Genomic DNA, 21,026 nt, shown 5'->3' with positions numbered 1-21,026 from the left:
ATGCTGCCCCACTTCAATGGGCAGGGGTGTATACACCGCTCCTTCAGCACTCCAAAGATGCTGCTAGCAGGACTATTTTTAGCGTCCTGCCAGTGCACCGCTCCAGTGTGAAAGCTCTCGGGGCTTTCAAACTGGAGACACAGCAGCGGCTCTTTCAGGGCGCTTTGCAGGCACTATTTTTAGCACTGTAGTGCCTGCAAAGTGCCCCAGTGTGAAAGGGGTCTAAGGGAATCCCTTGGGGGGGGGGGGGCCCACCTGATCACCAGAACTAGTGTTTCCATTGGAAGATGTCCTCTCTATTACTTTTTTGGAGACCACCTAAAATTTGAAATATTCTTTTACTTTTAATGATCATGTTAAATATAACAAATCGAGAGGGTGAATCTCCCTAATGGGGACACAGACAGCAATAAAAATCAAATCTGTGTTCTACCGCATCTGCACTCTATCCAAAACTAAAAAGAATATTTGTTATGCTTTACATTCCTTGCCAATAATGACTGTGAATGTCTTATTTTTTTGGCTACTCGTTTTGAAGTTATTTCTGCTATTAAAAAAATCAGTTTTTGTGCTGTTTAGCAGCAGGTCATTTGCTACACCCAGTTTCAGGAGAGTATCTAGTATTTTCTGAATTTGTATCTGTAATAGCAATCCATCATAATGGCATGTTTTCTGTGACAGTTGCCTTTCAAGGCTGATTCAGTTACTCTTTGTTCCATAATGTTGTCCAGGGAAACACAACTGGACCATCAAATAAAAACAGTTTTCCCAACTGTCACCTAAACATGCAGCTTAATTTCTCCATGCATGCATATCTTTTGGCCTATGACACTATCAGTTCTGTGTTACTACTTAACAATGCTTGATAGGCTGACATTTTCCACCCAGGACAGACCTGCTCTCCTTGACTGCTGAGAATATCTCATGCCATTATTTCATCTTTAGAAAAAAAAACAAAAAACAAAAATGAATTGTGCTTTTAACTCAAAATGCACCCATTGAATATCTATCAATCTGATGTTGAGTGCACCAAAGTGTGTAGCTTCTTCATCACCGTTAGGGATGAGCCGAACACCCCCCGGTTCATTTCACACCAAAGCATGAGAACAGACAAATAATTTATTTAAGCTTATTTTAAAGGCTTATATGCAAGTTATTGCCATAAAAAGTGTATGGGGACCTGGGTCCTGCTCCAGGGGACATGTATCAATACAAATTTTTTTTTTTTTAAACTGACCTTTTTTTTCAGGAGAAGGGATTTTAATAATGTTTAAAGTGAAACAATAAAAATGAAATATTCCTTTAAATATTGTGCCTGGGGGGTGTTCTTAGTATGCATGTAAAGTAGCACATCTTTCCCATGTTTAGAACAATACCACAGCAAAATTTACATTTCTAAAGGAAAACATTGAATATAAAACTGATCGCATCTGTAATGAATTGTTGGATCCCAGCAATATAGATAAAAAATCATTGAAAAAACGGCATGGAGACCTGGGTCCTGACCCAAAGGGCCTGGTAATGGACTTGGGGGCAGCGGAACCCATGTCGTTTTTTTTCCAATGATTTTCATCTATATTGCCGGGATACAATTCATTACAGCCACAAGCCATTTTAAATTAGATTTTTTTTTTCCCTTTAGAAATGTTATTTTGCTGTGGTATTGTTCTAAACATGGGAAAGATGTGCTTCTTTACAGGCATACTAAGGACAACCCCCGAGGACAATATATAAAGCGGTGTTCCACCCAGAAATATATATATATTTTTTAGAAGTCAGCAACTACAAACACTGTAGCTGCTGACTTTTAATAAGGACACTTGCCTGTCCAGGGAGCCCGCAATGTCAGCCCCCTGGCTGCAGGCGCCACCATTCTAATTAAGGAATACAAGCAGTGATGCCTTGTGGCTTCACTGCCCGTTTTCTACTGCGCATGCGTGAGTCGCGTGGCGCTTTGTGAATGGCCGGCTGTCTTCTGGGACACATGTCCCAGAAGACATTGGGGGGCTCGCCAAAGAAGTGGATATAAAGTCCTGCGCTGCAGGACAGATTGATCGGAAGTACAGGCTGTACTTCATAAAAAGGTAAGTTAGAAGAAAATGTTTTTTTTTTAACTAGCCAAAAACGAGCGCTGGAGAGGTGGTCTTTCAGTTAAGACCACCTCTCAAACGTGGGTGGAACTCCGCTTTAAAGGAATATTACATTTTTATTGTTTCGCTTTAAGCATTATTAAAATCACTGTTCTAGAAAAAAAACTGAAGTTTTTAAAACTTTTTTTTGCATTGATACATGTCCCCTGGGGCAGGACCCGGGTCCTCATACACTTTTTATGGCAATAAATTGCATATAAACCTTTAAACTGAGCACTTTGGGTTTTTCATGCTAATGTCCCATAGACTTTAACGGTGTTCCGCGGCTTTTTAAATTTGCCACGAACACCGCATAATGTTTGCTGTTCGAACAGGCGAACACCCGATGTGTGAGTCGAGCTCATCCCTAGTCACCATTATACAATTTGAGAAAAAGTGCCAATAGATCTGACAGACAGTTGCATGTCCCAAGTGTTTAATATTCATGTTCCTGTCATCTGAGTCTGTATTATTGCAGTGTCTGTGGGCACGTAAAGTCCCAAATGTGCTTCATCAGTGAGTAGGCACCTGGATAGTTTTCTGCCTAAGTTGAAAAAAAAAAACATGCATTAGTCGAGTTTGACTTAAAAAAATAAAAAATAAAGTTTCATGAGGATAATATATGCAATTTATGTATATAGCAAGTCAATGCTTGCTGGAGCCTCCACTTAAATTCCCGTGTATAGCTGGGAAAACCGTTTCTATGCCTTAATGTTTTGTTCCTGGCTCATTTTAATATTAATGTTCGGTTAACAGAGCCAGCACATAGCATAACCTCAGGTGACTCCATTAATGATATTTGTGTACCTTTTCAGATGTCAAGACAATAAGACAAAATGGTTATTCTGGGTTTAGCTATTAGAATAACAGGGGTTGCAGCTGTAAAGCTGTAAAGAGTGCCATAAAGTCTCAGGTTTTCCTCAGCTAGCTTCTCCAGTGTCTGGAATGTTCATATGACATTGATTTACTCCATATATTTCATGTGGGATTTTATTCTGCACAAACTTCCATCATTCAAAAACTAGGAGAAAGTCATTTGTGTAGTAGGCCATCTAAAGAAAATATTTCACAGCATGAGCACTTCCAAATTCTTCCAAATTTCAATGCTGAACAAGAGAGCATGTAAAGAAGCATTGTACTTGTGGCCAGGTGTGAATCCTGAACTGCTGCTTTATATACCAGACAAAGCCTAAAAATAGAGCAATTTATTCAATGTTCATAAAGATTTCCTATACCTAGTAAACAGCATGAGAATATCGCAAGCAAAAAAAAAAAAAACACATTCCAAGATCGTCCGATAATCTGTTAGTAGCTTTTGGGAGCTGATCACATCAGTTCATACGAAAATATCCGAAGGAACATGCACAAAAAATGTTCTCGCACATTAACAGAATGAATGATTTTTGTGTAATTAGTATAGTATTTGTACAAAAGAAAATCGAGTGACCAAGACTGTGTATGGTCGAAAACAAAAGAATCCGTTATATCACTTCCAAAGTTGTATTCTGTCTTATGAGAATTGTCGTAACCTGTTTATTTTCGATATAAGACTAGCATGCAAAAAAAGAGGACAATCATTTGCCCGATTATTCTCATGTGTACAATACATAGGCTTTTTGGCCTTTTCCAATTCAAGATGAAGATCACCCCTTGTATAGTTTGGAGAGCAATGAAGCACAATATCTGTTAAAGCTGAACTCAAGACTAACAGCAAAAATGCATAATTCATATACTGTGTGTATAAATATATATACTGTATATGGTATATAGGTTGATGATCTCTAATGTAGCAAGGCAATGAGGTGAAGACCACTCCTACCCCCAAGTAATTAGATACCCTGTCAGCATGTAGACCAATCATTCTCAACTAGGGTTCCGTTGAACCGTAGGATTCCTCAAAGGGTTAGTATGGGTTTCTTGAGCTGTATCTGAATGAACTCCCATTTCATTGTGCCTGCATAGTTCTGGGGCCAGTGCCACTTGGCAGAGCAATGATCACCAATGATCTTTTTAGCTATCCAATGGTGACATTCTGACCTGCAATGTAGGGCGGGCATTCTTCCAATGGCCACAAAAGTAAAGGGCAATTTTTCACTGACAACCAAATGAATGGATTTTAGCTGGGTTTCCCTGATACCGGAAAATGTTTTAAGGTTTATCTTGGGTTAAAAGATTAGAGAGAGGCAGATGTTGACTTTTGGCATATGTTCACTGCAACAGGGCCTAATTGATTCCTAGCTCTCCTCCGTGGTGCGGCTGTACAGAGGATCAAATACAGATGGTATATGTCATATTCATTTGCTCACACTAGTTGCATTTAAAAAATAGGTCACCTAATAAGTCCATAACTGCATAATTAGGCAGAGTTCCAGTTGTGGGTCAAAAGGGACCCAAGCAACTTTATAATGTTTTTGATTATCATGAAATTCAGTATGATAATGAAAAAATATAAATTCTCATTCTATGGCTTGAATAGGGTTGTGCTTTGTGTGGAGTGTTCCATACATACGTTGGCTTTCATCTGTTCTTTGTGAGTGTGTAAAAGAGTCTTTATGAAGAGAAATAAGGGGATATGGATGTGTTCTGTAGAATGTGTGTTTATTTTAACTTGGTAAGTGATCATATAAGTAGGAGGTAATTATTTTGTGTTTTCTTAATGCATGGCTTGCATTATTTCCGTAGCAAGTCATTCAGTTGCGCTTTAATCTCAAATAACAAAATGGCTTCTTCTGCAGTAGGAAGGCAATATGTAAGGTACCTAGTTGTGTATGTAGCATCTGTTAATAAAGCCTTCTAGATATTTGTGATGCTGTAATAACAGCAGAGCATGATGCTTTTTAAAATACAGTATTGCTGTCAACTGAGTTTTTGGAGCCCCAAGTCCTATTAAGAAATACAGTGCCTTAAAAAGATGTTTACATACCCCTTGAGATTTTCCACATTTTGTCATGTTACAGCCAAAAATGTAAATGTATTTAATTGGGATTTTATGTAATAGACCAACACAAAGTGGCACATGATTGTGAAGTGGAAGGAAAATTATAAATGTTTTTCAAATGTTTTTACAAATATGTGAAAAGAGTGGCATGCGTTTGTGTTCAGCTCCCCAAGTCAATACTTTGTAGAACCACCTTTTGCTGCAGTTACAGCTTTGGGTATGTCTCTATTGCTTTTCACATCTAGAGAGTGAGATTGTTGCACATTCTTCTTTGCAAAATAGCTTAAGCTCTGTCAGATTTTATGGAGAGCATTTGTGAACAGCAATTTTCATGTCTTGCCACAGATTCTCAGTTGGATTTAGGTCTGGACTTTGACTGGGCCATTCTAAGCCCTTGTACACACGGTCGGACATTCTGACAGCCAAATCCGTTGGATTTTGTCCGAAACTGTTGCATACACACGGTTGGACAAAGTTGTCGGAAAATCCGATTGTACATAACGTGATGATGTTATTTCGTTACGACGGGACTACGTTCAGACTAGTAGCCAATAGCTTTGGTCTAGGAATTTGATCTGAGCATGCGTGGCACTTTGTCCGTCGGAGTAGGCTACACATGATCGGAGTATGTCCGATTGGAGCATTTTGTCTGAAAATTTTACGGACACGTTGGAAAACTTGGTCCGTCGGATACTCCGACAGAAACAGTCCGATGGAGACCACACACAGTCGGATTATCCGACAAAACGGTCCGATAGGACACATTCCGTCGCAATCTTCGACCGTGTGTACAAGGGCTAACACATGAGTATGCTTTGATCTAAACCATTCCATTGTAGCTCTGGCTGTATGTTTAGGGTTGCTGTCCTGCTGGAAAGTAAACCTCAGCCCCAGTCTCAAGTCTTTTGCAGACTCTAACAGGTTTTCCTCTAAGATTTCCCTGTATTTGGCTCTATCCATCTTCCCATCAACTCTAACCAGCTTCCCTGTCCCTGCTGTAGAAAAGCATCCCCACAACATGATGCTGCCACCACCATGTTTCACGGTGGGGCATGTGTTCAGGGTGATGTGCAGTGTTAGTTTTCCGCCACACAATAGCGTTTTTCTTTCAGGCCAAAAAGTAAAATTTTGGTCTCGTGTGACCAGAGCACCGTCTTCCACATTTTTGCTGTGTCTTGAACAAGGCTTCTCGGAAACTGCAAACAGAAATTCTTATGGCTTTCTTGCAACAATGGCTTTCTTCTTGCCACTCTTACATAAAGGCCAGGTTTGTGCAGTGCACCACTACTAGTTGTCCTGTAAACAGATTCTCCCACCTGAGCTGTGGATCTTTGCAGCTCCACCAGAGTTGCCATATGACTGCTTCTCTGATTAATGCTCTCCTTGCCCAGCCATCAGTTTAGGTGGACGGCCATGTCTTGGTAGGTTTGCAGTTGTGCTATACACTGGAGATTAAATTACACACGGGTGGACTCCATTTACAAATTAGGTGACTTATGAAGGCAAGGCAATTGGTTCCACTAGATTTTAGTTAGGGGTATTATGCCCTGTACACACGACCAGTTTTCCTGTCGGAATAAAATCTGAAGGTTTTTGCGACGGAATTCCGCTGAAGCTGTCTTATGTACACATGATCACACCAAATTCCGACCGTCAAGAAAGCGGTAACGTACAACACCTACAATGGGACTAGAAAAAGGAAGTTCAATAGCCAGTAGCCAATAGCTTCCGTCTCGTAATTGCTTCAGCGCATGCGTCATTTTTGGTACGTCGGAACAGCATACAGATGAGCAGTTTTCCCAATAGGAATTTGTTCCATCTGAAAAATATGTGTTCTCTTTCTTGGTACATCAGAATTTTCAACATAAAAATACACACGGTCAGAATATATGATGAAAAGCTCCCATCTGACCTTTTCTGTTGGAAATTCCGACCGTGTGTACAGGGCCTTAGAGTAAAGGGGGCTGAATACAAATGCATGCCACACGTTTCACATATTTATTTGTAAAGAAAATTGAGAACCATTTATCATTTTCCTTCCACTTCACAATTATGTGCCACTTTGTGTTGGTGTATCACATAAAATCCCAATAAAATACATTTAAGGTTTTGGTTGTAACATGACAAAACGTGAAACATTTCAAAGGGTATGAATACTTTTTCAAGGCACTGTAGTATAGGGTTGGTGACCTTACATTTCCTCTAGCGGGTAGATCTTGTATGCTCAGCATTTTCTGCTTCTTTCTAACATTTATTTATGAGCTACCTAACCTCTGTTTTCTCTCTTTCTCTGGCCAGGAGCATGATGCTTTTTGCTGCTTCTATTTTCTACTAATCATTTTCCTTATAGCTGATTTGACTGGCTTCTGTTTACAGAAATTGTAAACCAATTGAATGCCTTGAGCAACTTACATGAAGATCAGGATGACTGCATAAAGCGAGCTCACATGCCTTCAGCTAAACCCTCCAGTCCCAGTGAAGGTCTATGGTCTTTCCTCTAATTTCATCCTGTGTCTGAGTTGTCTGCTTAGCCGTCACTGCCTCCCGCTTGTGTCTGCCTCCATGTTGTGTCTTTGTGGCTTCCTTCCCATGCTCTATGTCGTAATTTGTAGTGAAACCAACAAAAAACAAGGCAAAAGTCTTGGAAGAATAGAGTTATTTAAAAAGGCTGCCGCAGTAAAACCTACACCTTATCCTTATACAGTTATCAAAAAAATATTTAATTGTGAACCACCCCACTTTCCAGTTCACACATCGTAATCAGACATTTGAGAGTACTTGTAATCAAGGTGGTTTATTGCATTGGCAACCCTTTTTTGACTGACTACATGCAAAGGACAAAGTTGTGAATCCATGTTAAACTCTTTAGTTTACATTTAAAGCAGTTCCATTCTCAGCTGTTGAGTGCAGTCTGAATGTATTATTATATACTATATACATGTCTATTAAACAAATTTAAATTAAACAAGAAGAAATATTAAATTGTGATATATAATTTTGCAGGGTAACGCATTGCAAATTTTATGGTTACGATTTTTGGTTGCAGAATATGTGCTCTACTGAAGAGAAAGATCAACCAGTTTAACCTTCCTTTAACTGAGATCATGAGGTTTATTTAATAACATGACTGTAAAATTTGCAAGGGAATTTTCCCTTTAGCTTAGTAAATGAGGTGACACGCTACTGAGTTCCATCATCCATCCATCATCCAATCATATGCATGCAAAAAAATTTTATTCTTTGCAAAGAGAATTTTTAACACATTCTCTAAACTAAGGGAAAACCCCCATGTGTGTAAATACAGAGCTACAGTATGGCCAACACCGAAGGCAGCCTGTAGAAGCGTTTTTTTAAAGAAAGGTATTTCAGTCGTTCTATTTGTTCAACCTAACGTTATATGTCCACTTTAAAGTGGAATTTTACCCATAACAACTTGATAAACATAATGTTCTTTAGCAAGGAACATGCATTCCAGATTAATAATTATGCTACCAAAATGAGTGTGTGCATGTAAGTTGCCTCCAGCATCGTTCCTGTTTCTTCTTGCTGGAGGCTGCCGTTTTGGTGAATCCCAGAGCTCCCTAACACCTGTAAATCTTTAGGCTGTCGGCAGATTGGTTTCTACAAATTCGGCACAGTGCCTAAACAGAGAGAGCAACTGAGCATGTGCAGAGCATTTTGAAACAATGTATTACTGGAACAGCATAGGCACACTTTTTAATGTTTTACATAGTTATACTGGCAAAAGGGGTTAGCCTGAAGTGACCTGCCAGGAATTTTCTGACTAAAGTTATACTTTAACACATTAAAGCGTCTTTCTACTTTTGCATTCAAATTTGAGAAAACCCCACTATATGTTTGTGTTCCCATTCACACAGCATGCCTAAGAAATATTGAAAAAATATTTCTGACTTTTCAGATGTTTTTAGGAGGAGGTGTTATGGCTGAACGCAAAGTTTTAAGGCTGGCCATATATTAATCATTTTCTTCTTTTGTTCAATCCGCTGGATGATTTAATTCCTCCATCCACACATTCAAGGTGGATGGGAGAATCACTCCTGCTGTGCTATTGTGTTGTGACAGCGGGGAAACTTACCTGCCATCAGAATACACTGATCAGTGCTGGCGGCCCTGATTGTTCTGGAAAAAAACTGACAGACTGCTTGTACACAAGTCAATTGATACAACCAGCCTGATCATATATTAGGTTTAGATGCTGGGCTTCTTGCATTTTATGTTAACGAGGACGAACTTTTCAGAAATACAGCAGGGACCAGCCAAATTTTTATCCATGTATGGCTGCTCTAAATCTGTCCTCATTAACATTCAATGCAAGAAATCCAGCATTTAAACCTTTAACCCTTTGTTAGGCTCAAGAGTGTTCAAATCTAGTTGCAATTGATAATGAAGATCTGCCTGCACAGTACAGACAGGGTTAATTGTGGCAAACACAGCTGCCCAGCCCCCTTATAAGCAAAGAGAAACTACTAGGATTTTTCCTTGCTTAAGGGTCCAGAATAGAGCATCTAAACTGATTTTCTTTAACCTCTTCCCGACTTCTACACAACGATATACGTCGTTAGAATGGCACGGGTGGGCAAAAGGGTGTAAAAGTACGTCCCCTTTAGGAAGCGACACTGTAGGCACGCGCCCGCCGTGTTGACAGTGACAGCCGGGTCCTGCAGACTCTATGTCCGCCGGGTGCCCACGATCGTGTCATGGAGCGGTAGAGCGGACAGGTACCTTTTGTGAAGAAAGCATTTCCCCGTTCTGCCTAGTGTTATGACAGAGATCACTGCTCTCTATGTAGAAGAATACATATCGGCCTAAACTGAGGGGGGTGATATATATTATAGCAAAAAGTAAAAAATATAGTTTTTTTTTTTCAAAAGTGTTGCTCTTTTTTTGTTTATAGCGCAAAAAAGAAAAACCGCAGAGGCGATCAAATGCCACCAAAAGATAGCTCTGTTTGTTTTAAAAAAATAGGACATCAAATTTGTTTGGGTAAAACGTCGCACAACCACACAATTTTCAGTTAAAGCGACGCAGTGCCGAATCACAAAAAGTGCTCTGGTCAGGAAGGGGGCAAATCCTTCGGGGGGTGAAGTGGTTAAAGTTGTGTGAATGGGGTCATAGAACAAATATAAAATTAGTGTTATCCCAATTTGGTTGCAAAAGTAGAAATACAGGCAAGCTAAAAAAGATTGCTGGGACCTACAACCAACTTATTCTTTTCTAGTTATTAAAACAAATAAACAGGCTATAGTGTATAACTTGAAACAATCACTTTTAAGACATTAAAATGATTTTTGAAGAACTGCACCGATGTATAGCATCCACTGACTAATAAAATTTTCAGAATACACACGCATACTGACAGTGGATTTGATAGCTATTTTATGCCGTTTTCTAATGGATGACCCATCAAGTTGTGACTCCACAACTGTCTGCCTGGTAACATGGAATGGTGACCCCATGATAGTGTGACCAAAGTAAAACAAAGAGCTTCGTGCATGTGATATGGCTGTCATCGTGAGCTGTTACTAACCAAGGTTATGTAGACGCTTTAGGCCTTGGACATGGCTAAGATTATGAAATGAGTGCCACTCTGTTCAACATGACTGGCACTGACTGATGAGCAAAAAATGACTTGATGCCCTTCTGACTGAGACCAGTATTTCAGCAGATATTTCAAGACCTTGGTATGTCAGAATTATGGTGGACCTGTCATGTGCATCATACTGTGTACACTAACATCACTGGCTAAGCACTTGTTTTCCAAACACGTAGCCTGCCTAGCAGTATGATTATGTCAGATTTTTGCGTCTCAAAGCGGTACAATTATTTTGCATAGAAATTTGGCGTTTTATATTGTAGGCCTGTAATTCTTAGCAATAACACACTTAAATCTGTCCAAACAAGAGTCTAGTAGATATTTGGGTATGATGAAGTTTGAAACACAAAATCATAAATGATAATATAATAAATATAAATAATTATAAAAAAATAATAATATAATAATAATTTCCCCACGATTCACTATCGCTCAATTCTGCAAGTGTTCTAATTTACTATTGCGGATTTCTAGCAGGACTAAACCCAGTTTTGACGTAAAGGGGTGCTTTTTGGTTGCTATGGACAATCTCCAGTTTCCAGGCAGAAAGAACAGTATATATATATCATATAAAATTGCATGCAGGGCACTGGAGAAAGTACTGGGGATAAAAGGGATGTGAAATAATTTCATACAGTAATGTAATCTTTAAGATTACACTGTACTGTATGTATTACGATTTTTAAATTTTTTTAATTTTCCGCCAGGCTCCGCCCCGTGCGTCGCCACGCACGCAAGGAACGGAGCCCGGCACACAGTACATTGGGCAGAGGACAGAGCCCATGGACACAGCGGGGGGACATTGCAGGATCCTGGGGACAAGGTAAGTGTACCGCACCAGGATCCTGCAATGCAAGGTGAAAAACCTTCTGTGCTGCAGCTCCCGCCAGACCCCATCCTTTTTCTTACCTGAGCCTGATCCGATCCAGCGTTGTGCACGAGCGCAGCAGCTCCAACCACTCTCTTTCTCTCCTCTCTCTCTCCTCATTGGACAGATTGATAGCAGCAGGAGCAATAGGCTCTCACTGCTGTCAATCAAAAGCTGTGACGCAGGGTGCCGGGCCGAGCCCCGCTGTCTTTGTCAATGGATGCAGCAGTGGGATGGGGCCGAGCCCGTATAGATGCCCCCATGGAAAGTGGCTTTCTGTGGGGGCACCCGATGAAGAGAAGGAGCCAGGAGCACCAGCGGGGGACCCCAGAAGAGGAGATTTAGGAGATATATACTTTTTTTAAATCAAAGGTTTGCAATCACTTCAAGTTCCTAGATCTGGGCTTGATTGTGGTCCTTAACTTCTTCCAGCATTAGGGATAATCCCTGTCCCCTTCTAGTACTATGCTCCACCCCTGAAATGTTATAATTTAATGCCAGCCAGGTTTGTTTAGTTTTTCAAACAACTCTTGCGGGTCCTGCAAAGAGTTGGTCAGGATTGGAACTGAGCTGCCTTTGAATGATCACCTATTAAACTTGCAGTTTTGCTACAGAGTGCTTGCTAAGAAGACTCTGAGACAGAACATTAAAGTGCATAGTGTTTAAAGAAGAAATGTGACATCACCGTACTTCAGAGTATGCTCAAACATCAATAGAGGAGACACCACTCTCTTGACCAGCCTGTACAACATAACCGTAAATGGCAGCCTCAGCCTGCATGTCTCTGCCATGCATTCTATTGATACGCTGACGCCCCGCTTCTTTGGATCCAGGGATGATACTTCTCTTAAGCTTCAAGCGGCGCTCCAAGTCTTTATCTTGATCACCATACTTATTAGAAAAGAGCGGATCCTGCTCTGCCTTGTGTCTGCCTGCAGCAACAGATCACTGCTATAGTTTCAGCAAGCTATTAAAAGTGATCTGTTGCAGCAAAGCATGTGCATTGTGGTGCACTGTAGTGCTGGGGACATGTTAATGAGGACAAACTGTACTACTACTGTACTTGTGCATTGGGATGCCATTCTAAATCAGTGGCACCACAAGATACGACACACAAGTGTCATTCGTTAACATTACCACAATCTAATAGTCTACAGCAAGCCTAAAGCTTTTTCTACTAACCCAGTTTCTTCTTTCTCAGAATGCTCTTACTTTAGGTTTACCTCACATTATCGTGTTGTGAGCGCGCATTTTACATAACGTTAACAAAGTGCACGTGGTACTTTGTGCTACAATACCATCGTTTGGAATGGCACCCCATCCTGAATTCAGAATCCTGCAATGCACATTTACTGCAGTATACCACAATACAAATGCAGTGCATTTGTAGTGCGCTACGTCAAAAACGCAAATGCTGGTTCACACCACATTTTCTGCATTCCGAATACGATTCTGCATATGCTTTTACATGTGTTTTTGATGCTTTGCCGATGCGTTTCTTCCTATTTGTTTTGTATAATTTTCTTTTGAAAATGTTTTATTTTTGTTAGGATAATGCTTCTTGAGGTCACTTATCCTTTGTTCACTTCCTGATTCTCCTTGGGTTGTCTCCATTGTTGTGTGCAGCTGCATGGAGCATTACAATGTCTGCACTTACAGGCTTATTTATGGTATCTTATGGCACTCTCATAAGAGAAGGTGTTATTGAGTACATCCATTGTTGATGAAACGAGAAAGCAAGGGCTAATTTCGAACACTGTTTAAAGACTTTCGCCAACATCCGGAAAAGCTTTTCATGTTTACACAGATGTCAAATAAAAGGTAATTATCAATAATAATTTATTTATATTGTGTGTGTGTGTGTGTGTGTGTGTGTGTGTGTGTATGTATGTGTATATATATATATATATATATATATATATATATATATTGTGTGTGTGTGTGTGTGTATATATGTATGTATATATATATTAATGTACAGTGCTGTGAAAAAGTATTTGCCTTCTTCCTGATATTTTTCATTTCTCACACTTAAATGATTCAGATCATCAAACAAATTTTAATATTACACAGAGATAACCCGGGTAAATCCAAGATGCAGTTTTTAAATTATTATTTCATTTACAAAGGGAAAAAAGCTGCTCAAGCATGCCTGGCCCCATGTGAAAATGTAATTGCTCCCTCCCATGCTGAATCATGAATGAACTGTGATTAGCCACAATTTTTTGGAAAGCTGAGTTAAATTTCACTTGACACACCCAGGCCTGATTACTGCCAGATCTGTTGAATCAAGTAATCGCATAAATTGAAGCTGTCTGCCAAAGTGAAGCATGCCAACAGGTCACGAAAAGCCACACATCATGCCACAATCTAAAAAAAATTCAAGAACAGATTAGAAACAAAGTAATGTACATATATCAGTCTAGGAATGGTTTCAAAGCCATTTCTAAGGCTTTGGAACTCCAGTGAACCACAGGGAGAGCCATTATCCACCAATGGAGATAAGAGCATGACGACAACGCATCCAGGAGGTCATAAAACAACCCATAACATTATCTAAAGAACTGCAGGCCTCACTTGCCTCAGGTAAGATCAGTGTTTGATTCAACAATAAGAAAGAGACTGGGCAAAAATAGAATCCATGGAAGCGTTCGAAGGCCAATGCCACTGCTGACCACAAAGAACACAAAGGCTCATCTTGCATTTACCAAAAAACATCTTGATTAATCCCCAAGACTTTTAGGCAAATATTCTGTGGACTGAGACAAAAATGTAACTTTTTGGAAGGTATGCGTTACATCTGGTTTAAAACTAATACAGCATTTCATAAAAAGAACATACCAACAGTCAGACGTGGTGGTAGCGTGATGGTCTGGGGCTGCTTTGCAGCTTCAGGACCAGGACGACTTACCAGAATGGATGGAACCATGAACCCTGAGCTCTACCAGAAAATCCTAAAGGAGAATGTCCAGCTATCAGTTTGTGACTTCAAGCTCACGTGCACTTGGGTTATGCAGCAGGACAGTGATCCGAAACACAACAGCAAGTCCACCTCCACATGGTTCAAAACAAAGCAAAATTTAGGTTTTGGAGTAACCTAATCAAATCCTCAACTTAAATCCAATTGAGATGCTGTATCATGACCTTACACAGGCCATTCATGCTGGAAAACCCTCCAATGTGGCTGAATTAAAATAATTCTGCAAAGAGTGGGCCAAAATTGCTCCACAGCAATGTGAAAACTCATTGCCAGTTATTGCAAATGCTTGATTGCAGTTGTTGTCGCCAAGGGTGGCACAGCCTGTTATTTGTTTTAGGGGCAATTACTTTTTCACATAAAGCCAGGCATGTTTGGACAGCTTTTTTTTGCCTTAATAAATGAAACCATCATTTAAAAACTGGATTTTTTATTTACTCGGGCTATCTTTCTGTAATAATAACATTTTCTTGATGATCTGAGTCATTTAAGTGTGACAAATATGCAAACAAAAAAAGGAGGCAAACATTGTATGTGTGTGTGTGTATGTATGTGTAATATATATATACACGCACACACAGTATTTCACAAAAGTGAATACACCCCTCACATTTTATGTAAATGTTTTATTGTTCCTTTTCATGCGACAACACTGAAGACATGACACTTTGCTGCAGTGTAAAGTAGTGAGTGTACAGCTTGTAGGGGTGAAAATGTCCAAATTGGGACCAAAGTGTTAATATTTTCTGTGGCCACCATTATTTTCCAACACTGCCTTAACCCTCTTGGGCATGGAGTTCACCAGAGCTTCACAAGTTGCCACCGGAGTCCTCTTCCACTCCTCCATGACAACATCATGGAGCTGGTGGATGTTGGAGACCTTGCACTCCTACACCTTCACTTTGAGGATGCCCCACAGATGCTCACTATGGTTTAGTTCTGGAGACATGCTTGGCCAGTCCATCACCTTTACCCTCAGCTTCTTTAGCAAGGCAGTGGTAGTCTTGGAGGTGTGTTTGGGGTCGTTATCATGTTGGAATACTGCCCTGTGGCCCAGTCTCCGAAGGGAGAGGATCATGCTCTGCTTCAATATGTCACAGCACATGTTGGCATTCATGGTTCCCTCAATGAACTGTAGCTCCCCAGTGTCGGCAGCACTCATGCAGCCCAAGACCATGACACTCCCACCACCATGCTTGACTGTAGGCAAGACACACATGTCTTTGTGCTCCTCACCTGGTTGCCACCACACATGCTTGACACCATCTGAACCAAATAAATTAATCTTGGTCTCATCAGATCACAGGACATGGTTCCAGTAATAAATGTCCTTAGTCGGCTTGTTTTCAGCAAACTGCGGGCTTTCTTGTGCATCAGCCATGCAGACCAATTTGATGCAAAATGCGGCGTATGGTCTGAGCACTGACAGGTTGATCCCCCCCCACCCAATTAACCTCTGTGACAATGCTGGCAGCACTCATACGTCTATTTCCCAAAGACAACGTGGATATGATGGTGAGCATGTGCACTCAACTTCTATGGATGACCATTGCGAGGCTGGTTCTGAGGGGAACCTGTCCTGTTAAACCACTGTATGGTCTTGGCCACTATGCTGCAGCTCAGTTTCAGGGTCTTGGCAATCTTCTTATAGCCTATGCCATCTTTAGCTGGAGCAACAATTATTCTTTTCAAATCCTTAAGCCCCATACACACTATCAGATTTTCTGCTGAGTTTTTCCTTCAGATTTACCAAAACCATATAATATGAGGACAAACCTTAGGAGTTTCAATGTGTATGCAATCAGGCAGGCCCTTCTACTACATGGTTTTGGTAAATCTGAAGGAAAAACTCAGCAGATAATCTGATAGTGTGTATGGGGCTTCAGAGAGCTCTTTGCCATGGGGTGCCATGTCGAAGTTCCAGTTACCAGTATGAGAGAGTGAGAGCGATAACGCCAAATTTAACACACCTGCTCCCCATTTACACCTGAAACCTTGCAACACTAACGAGTCACATGACATCGGGCAGGGAAAATGGCTAATTGGGCCTAATTTGGAAATTTTTACTTAGAGATATACTCACTTTTGTTGCCAGCGGTTTAGGCATTAATGGCTGTGTGTTGAGTTATGTTTAGGGGACAGCAAATTTACAGTTATGCAAGCTGTAGACTTAATACTTTACATTGTAGCAAAGTGTCATTTCTTCAGTGTTGTCACATGAAAAGATGTAATAAAATATTTACAAAAATGTGAGGGGTGTACTCACTACTGAGATACTGTGTGTGTGTGTATGTGTGCATGTGTGTATATATATATATATATATATATATATACACTGTATGTATGTATATATATATATATATATTGTATATATATATATTGTATATACTTTTTATATCTTTACACAGTCAATATTATAATGGACCAATAGATTGTGGACTGTACACATTTCGTTTAACGATTATTATTTTCTTCCATTTCTTTTTTTTATCTTTGACCATCTTTTGGATATCCTCACACCTGACCTTTTGAGCATCAGGCTACCACCTACCGCAAGTCCATGACACCTATAGAATTTCTCCTAGTGACGCTTTGGTAAGTCAGTTCTTGGGCTGTTACTTTTTGACTTGTTCTCCCTTTCCCTTTACTAAATGACCACCAAAACACCATTATAAAATGGAGTATACAGAAACCTGGAACAAAAATGTTGTATAATTTTTATATTTATATAATATATATTCTTTAAGGTATACATCATGACCATGTAGTATGACATAACAGTCTATTCTCAATGATAACCATCAACAGTGATACAATAAGTGAATACAGACGGGGTTTAAAGCAAGCGTTAACGCAATAGGCCAAGTTCCTTCCATTAAAATATATTGCCTAAAGTCTGATGACCATGGAATTCACGGTGAGTATATCCTGTAATGTGGAGAAAGTCATTAACAATTAGATACAGAGAAGATGGCACAGATTGCTAGGCACTTAACTACTATGAGGTGGGGGTGATAAAAAAAAGCCACGCCAAAGGTCAGCGCATACTGGGTAGGTGTTTTTTTTTTTTTTCTTTTTGAGGGAAAGAGAAAAGAAAACATGCCGAGTGTCTAGGAAAAGAAGAGAAGGGGTAAAAAAAAGAAAAAAAAAGTGGGAAGACAAACTTGAAAAACATTCAAATGTACCCAAAAAATAAACAGTACATAATACAGGTAATAATATGTTGGAGCTTTCTCCTCAAGGGCATGAAACATCCCTCTTGGTTGCCCACATGAAGGTGTCTGTGTTTGGGCTAGATATGGAGGCTAGTATGGAGGACCTCTCATGTCCTGACTCCTGCTAGGGGGCCAAAATTCACTGTAATGGTGGCTTACTTGGGAATGTTGTTGCTGTGCTGCAGATTGGGCAGTTCTTTGGATAGGATTAGTGATAGCAGGTATATTCTGGTATTGTGGGGCATGTGGAATAGGTTGTATTTCATTTTGATAGGCTTTAAATGAGATTGAACATATCATTTTATATAAAGCACCCATTCTCTCAGGCTTATTAGGGAACCAAGCTTAGAAGAAGATATACATTTGATACCTATTCCTTTCTAATTTTGCTTATAAAGACTTTTAAAGTGTCCACCATATTTTTGGAAGTGGCAAGTACACCTATATGGCCTGTACCTGTGGAAGGCAGACCAGCTCTTCTTATAGACTCTCAAAGCAAAGGCTCTTGCTCAGGTTGGGTGGAGATGTGACTGTGTCCAAGTCGCACTGTAACATTTCTGTGATGTTTTTGCTCAGATGGAACATGTTCAGATGGTGATGTTTTAGCCGTTTCTGCTGGAGATGCAGGGTCTTCAATACATGTTTGTACTGCATTGTCAGGTACTTTCCATACTGTTGAGAGCTAAAATAATTTTTTATATTGAATACTGCAAACTTACAAAGCATTTCTAAAATACACAAGGATCTATTAACTGGCAAAGCTCCACAATTGGGTGTAGAAATTCTTGTTTTTAGACGTGTACATATGTTTGTCTTTTCTTACTTCCTGCCCCACTTTGTATTCTTAGCTGCTTTGTATAACAATTCTTCATGCCCTTCCACTTTGTCTTCAAATGAGAAACAGAAAAAAAAATTATTATAATAATTTGTTTAAAATTTCCTTTATTTCTTCACAGGTTTCTGGCTCCTGGTCATTCTCATGCAGCTATGCATTTTGAGTTTCATATGGGCAAATCAACCATCTATTACAGGGGTCTCCAAACTTTCTAAACTACGGGGCAGTTTACTGTCCTTTAGACTTTAGGGGGGCCAGACTATGGCCAGTAGGAGTTGAAAATGCCCAAGCAGCAGTTGAAGTAAACAATGCCCCATCATTGGTTTTAGTTAAATGAATAGTGCCCTATTGATATCAGTGGGAGGAATAGCACCCCATCATTTGTGTCAGTTGTGGATGGAAAAGTTCCCGAAGGGCCAGATAGAGGCAAGCAAAGAGCCATAGTTTGGGGACCGCTGATCTATTACATTGTTACAGGCAATATGGCACAATCTGCAGAAAGTTGTGTGGCTAGCTGTGGAACGGTGGTGGAAATTTCAGATTTATTTTGGTGAAGATGTAATCTTCTAAATTGTTTGGGTGCACTAGATGGAAAGAATATATACGGATGCCAATGAGTGGAAGTGGGTGCTTAAACTACAAAAGATACTTCCCAATAGTACCGTCGGCAGCAGTTTATGTAGATTATAAATTCATGTATATTGATTTTGGCTCTTACAGTAGTAGTAGTAGTGATTCGGCTATAGTTAAGCATTCAAATTTGAGACAGAAATTGAGGGATACAATTGCCTGGAACCACAGAACCACCCTACTCTCATGTTTTTGTTGCTGACGAAGCATTTGAGTTAAGTGAATAATGTTACTCACAACTAGCTATATCAAATGCATATTCAATTACAAGCTAACGTGCCCATAGAATGGTGGAATGCACATTCAGTGTCCTGGCAAATAAATGGCATATATTGCACACAACTGTGTAGCTAAATCTGAAAATGTAATGTCACTAAGGCTACCTGCATGCTTCATAACTACGTTAGGGAGAGAGATGGCTATACCTTTGAGGACTCCTCACACATTGCCCTTTAACAGGGTGAATGGAGTAATGCTCAAGGGAGCTTGAATGCCTTTGACAATAGAGATAGATTGGCTAAGTGTTTTATGTCACCTACGGGTGCACTTGACTGGCAGGATCTAGGGATTTCAAAAACTATCTTCTGCTGTTTATTTGCATATATTTACCTGCATATTCTCAGTGTTCTAAGTTATTAAAACATGCAATACATGATATTCTTTTTGTATTTTTATATTTGTTAAAGATATTATGACTTTTTAAATTTTGGGGACGTGTCATTAGCTCAATAAATCCTGTACAACAATGTCATCTTGTTTTGTCTTTTTTGAAATATACAGTATATATGTCTGTTTTCTATAGCCATATTACATTTAATTTTTTTGTAAAAGCAAAAGCCTCCTAGAAAACAATTTAAAACTGTATGTTATCTTCTTTAGGATCGCTTACCTGCATTGTACTGCGGACGGGCTTCTCCTACAGGCACAGCAGAAAAAATGCAGCCTGTTCTTCTTTTGTTGACTGTACTGGAACGCACTGAAATGGTACAAACTATGCCATTTATATCCATGTAACCTACTGTCAATGTGCTTTTGATGCAGAAAAAACACATTGGCCTGCATGTGGCGTAAACCGGCTATAACTTACTAATTTGCGCAGGTGCACTTAAATTTGTACGATTATCCTTGGTGTTCAAACTAGGTCTTGGAAAAAAAACACTAGGGAATAAGAGGAAGCTGGCTGTGGGAGGCTTAAACTATCCCTGTCTCTTCCTCTCTAGGTGAGTGGACTTTCTCTTTCAGGTGTCCTCTCATAGAGATAATATGGCAAAGCAATTATCCGTAAGAATAATTCACTTTTCTCAGTAAAGCACATGACAGAGAGACCTTATTGCCACTGAATAAAAACTGATTACATGTCATAAAAACTGATCCCGAATATACAGGGCTGCCTGTACTCTGTATATGCAAATGTGGACAAATTTGTTGGTACCCTTCCATGAAAAAAAAAAAAAAAAGAAAAAAAGACCCACAATTTTCTTTCAAATAACTTCAAACTGAGTTGAAAAGTAATTGACATCCATCATTGTGTATTCTATATTTCTTGTTCAAATATTTTATTTATTAGCTGACGAAGATCACACGAGGATTTGTGCATTCCATATTTAACAAAAAATAAATCGGATTTTGCATTTGGCTTTTGAACCAACAGCATATTGTAAATAATAAAACAGGTGCACATAGAGTGGACAAAAACGATGGTACGCTTGTCCTTTAGAGGCAATTGCTGCAACAAGTGATTCTGTTGCTCCATAGCAAGACTTCAGCGCCTGCCAACAGGTAGTTTACCCTATTCTTCTTGCGCAAACTGCTCTAGCTTT

At 39.7% G+C, this 21,026-nt stretch overlaps 1 protein-coding gene across 5 annotated transcripts in view; it reads left to right on the top strand.

Annotated features, from left to right (window-relative positions):
• EHBP1 (EH domain binding protein 1) overlaps positions 1 to 21,026 on the top strand; it is a 724,273-nt gene that overhangs the window by 236,815 nt on the left and 466,432 nt on the right. For 3 of the 5 annotated variants that reach the window (XM_077485985.1, XM_077485987.1, XM_077485984.1), the window contains exon 8: positions 7,444 to 7,548. The exons of the other annotated variants lie outside the window; for them this stretch is intronic. In XM_077485985.1, the coding sequence (XP_077342111.1) occupies positions 7,444 to 7,548 (105 nt within the window). The remainder of the gene's footprint in view (positions 1 to 7,443; positions 7,549 to 21,026) is intronic. 5 annotated transcript variants of the gene reach the window in all.

This window comes from Lithobates pipiens, unplaced genomic scaffold (assembly GCF_037356315.1).
Source record: "Lithobates pipiens isolate NorthernLeopardFrog02 unplaced genomic scaffold, aLitPip1_a1.2 Scaffold_18, whole genome shotgun sequence".
Classification (NCBI taxonomy): domain Eukaryota; kingdom Metazoa; phylum Chordata; class Amphibia; order Anura; family Ranidae; genus Lithobates; species Lithobates pipiens.
Note: the sequence above shows the minus strand (reverse complement) of the source record. Positions and strands in the feature narration are given on the sequence as shown.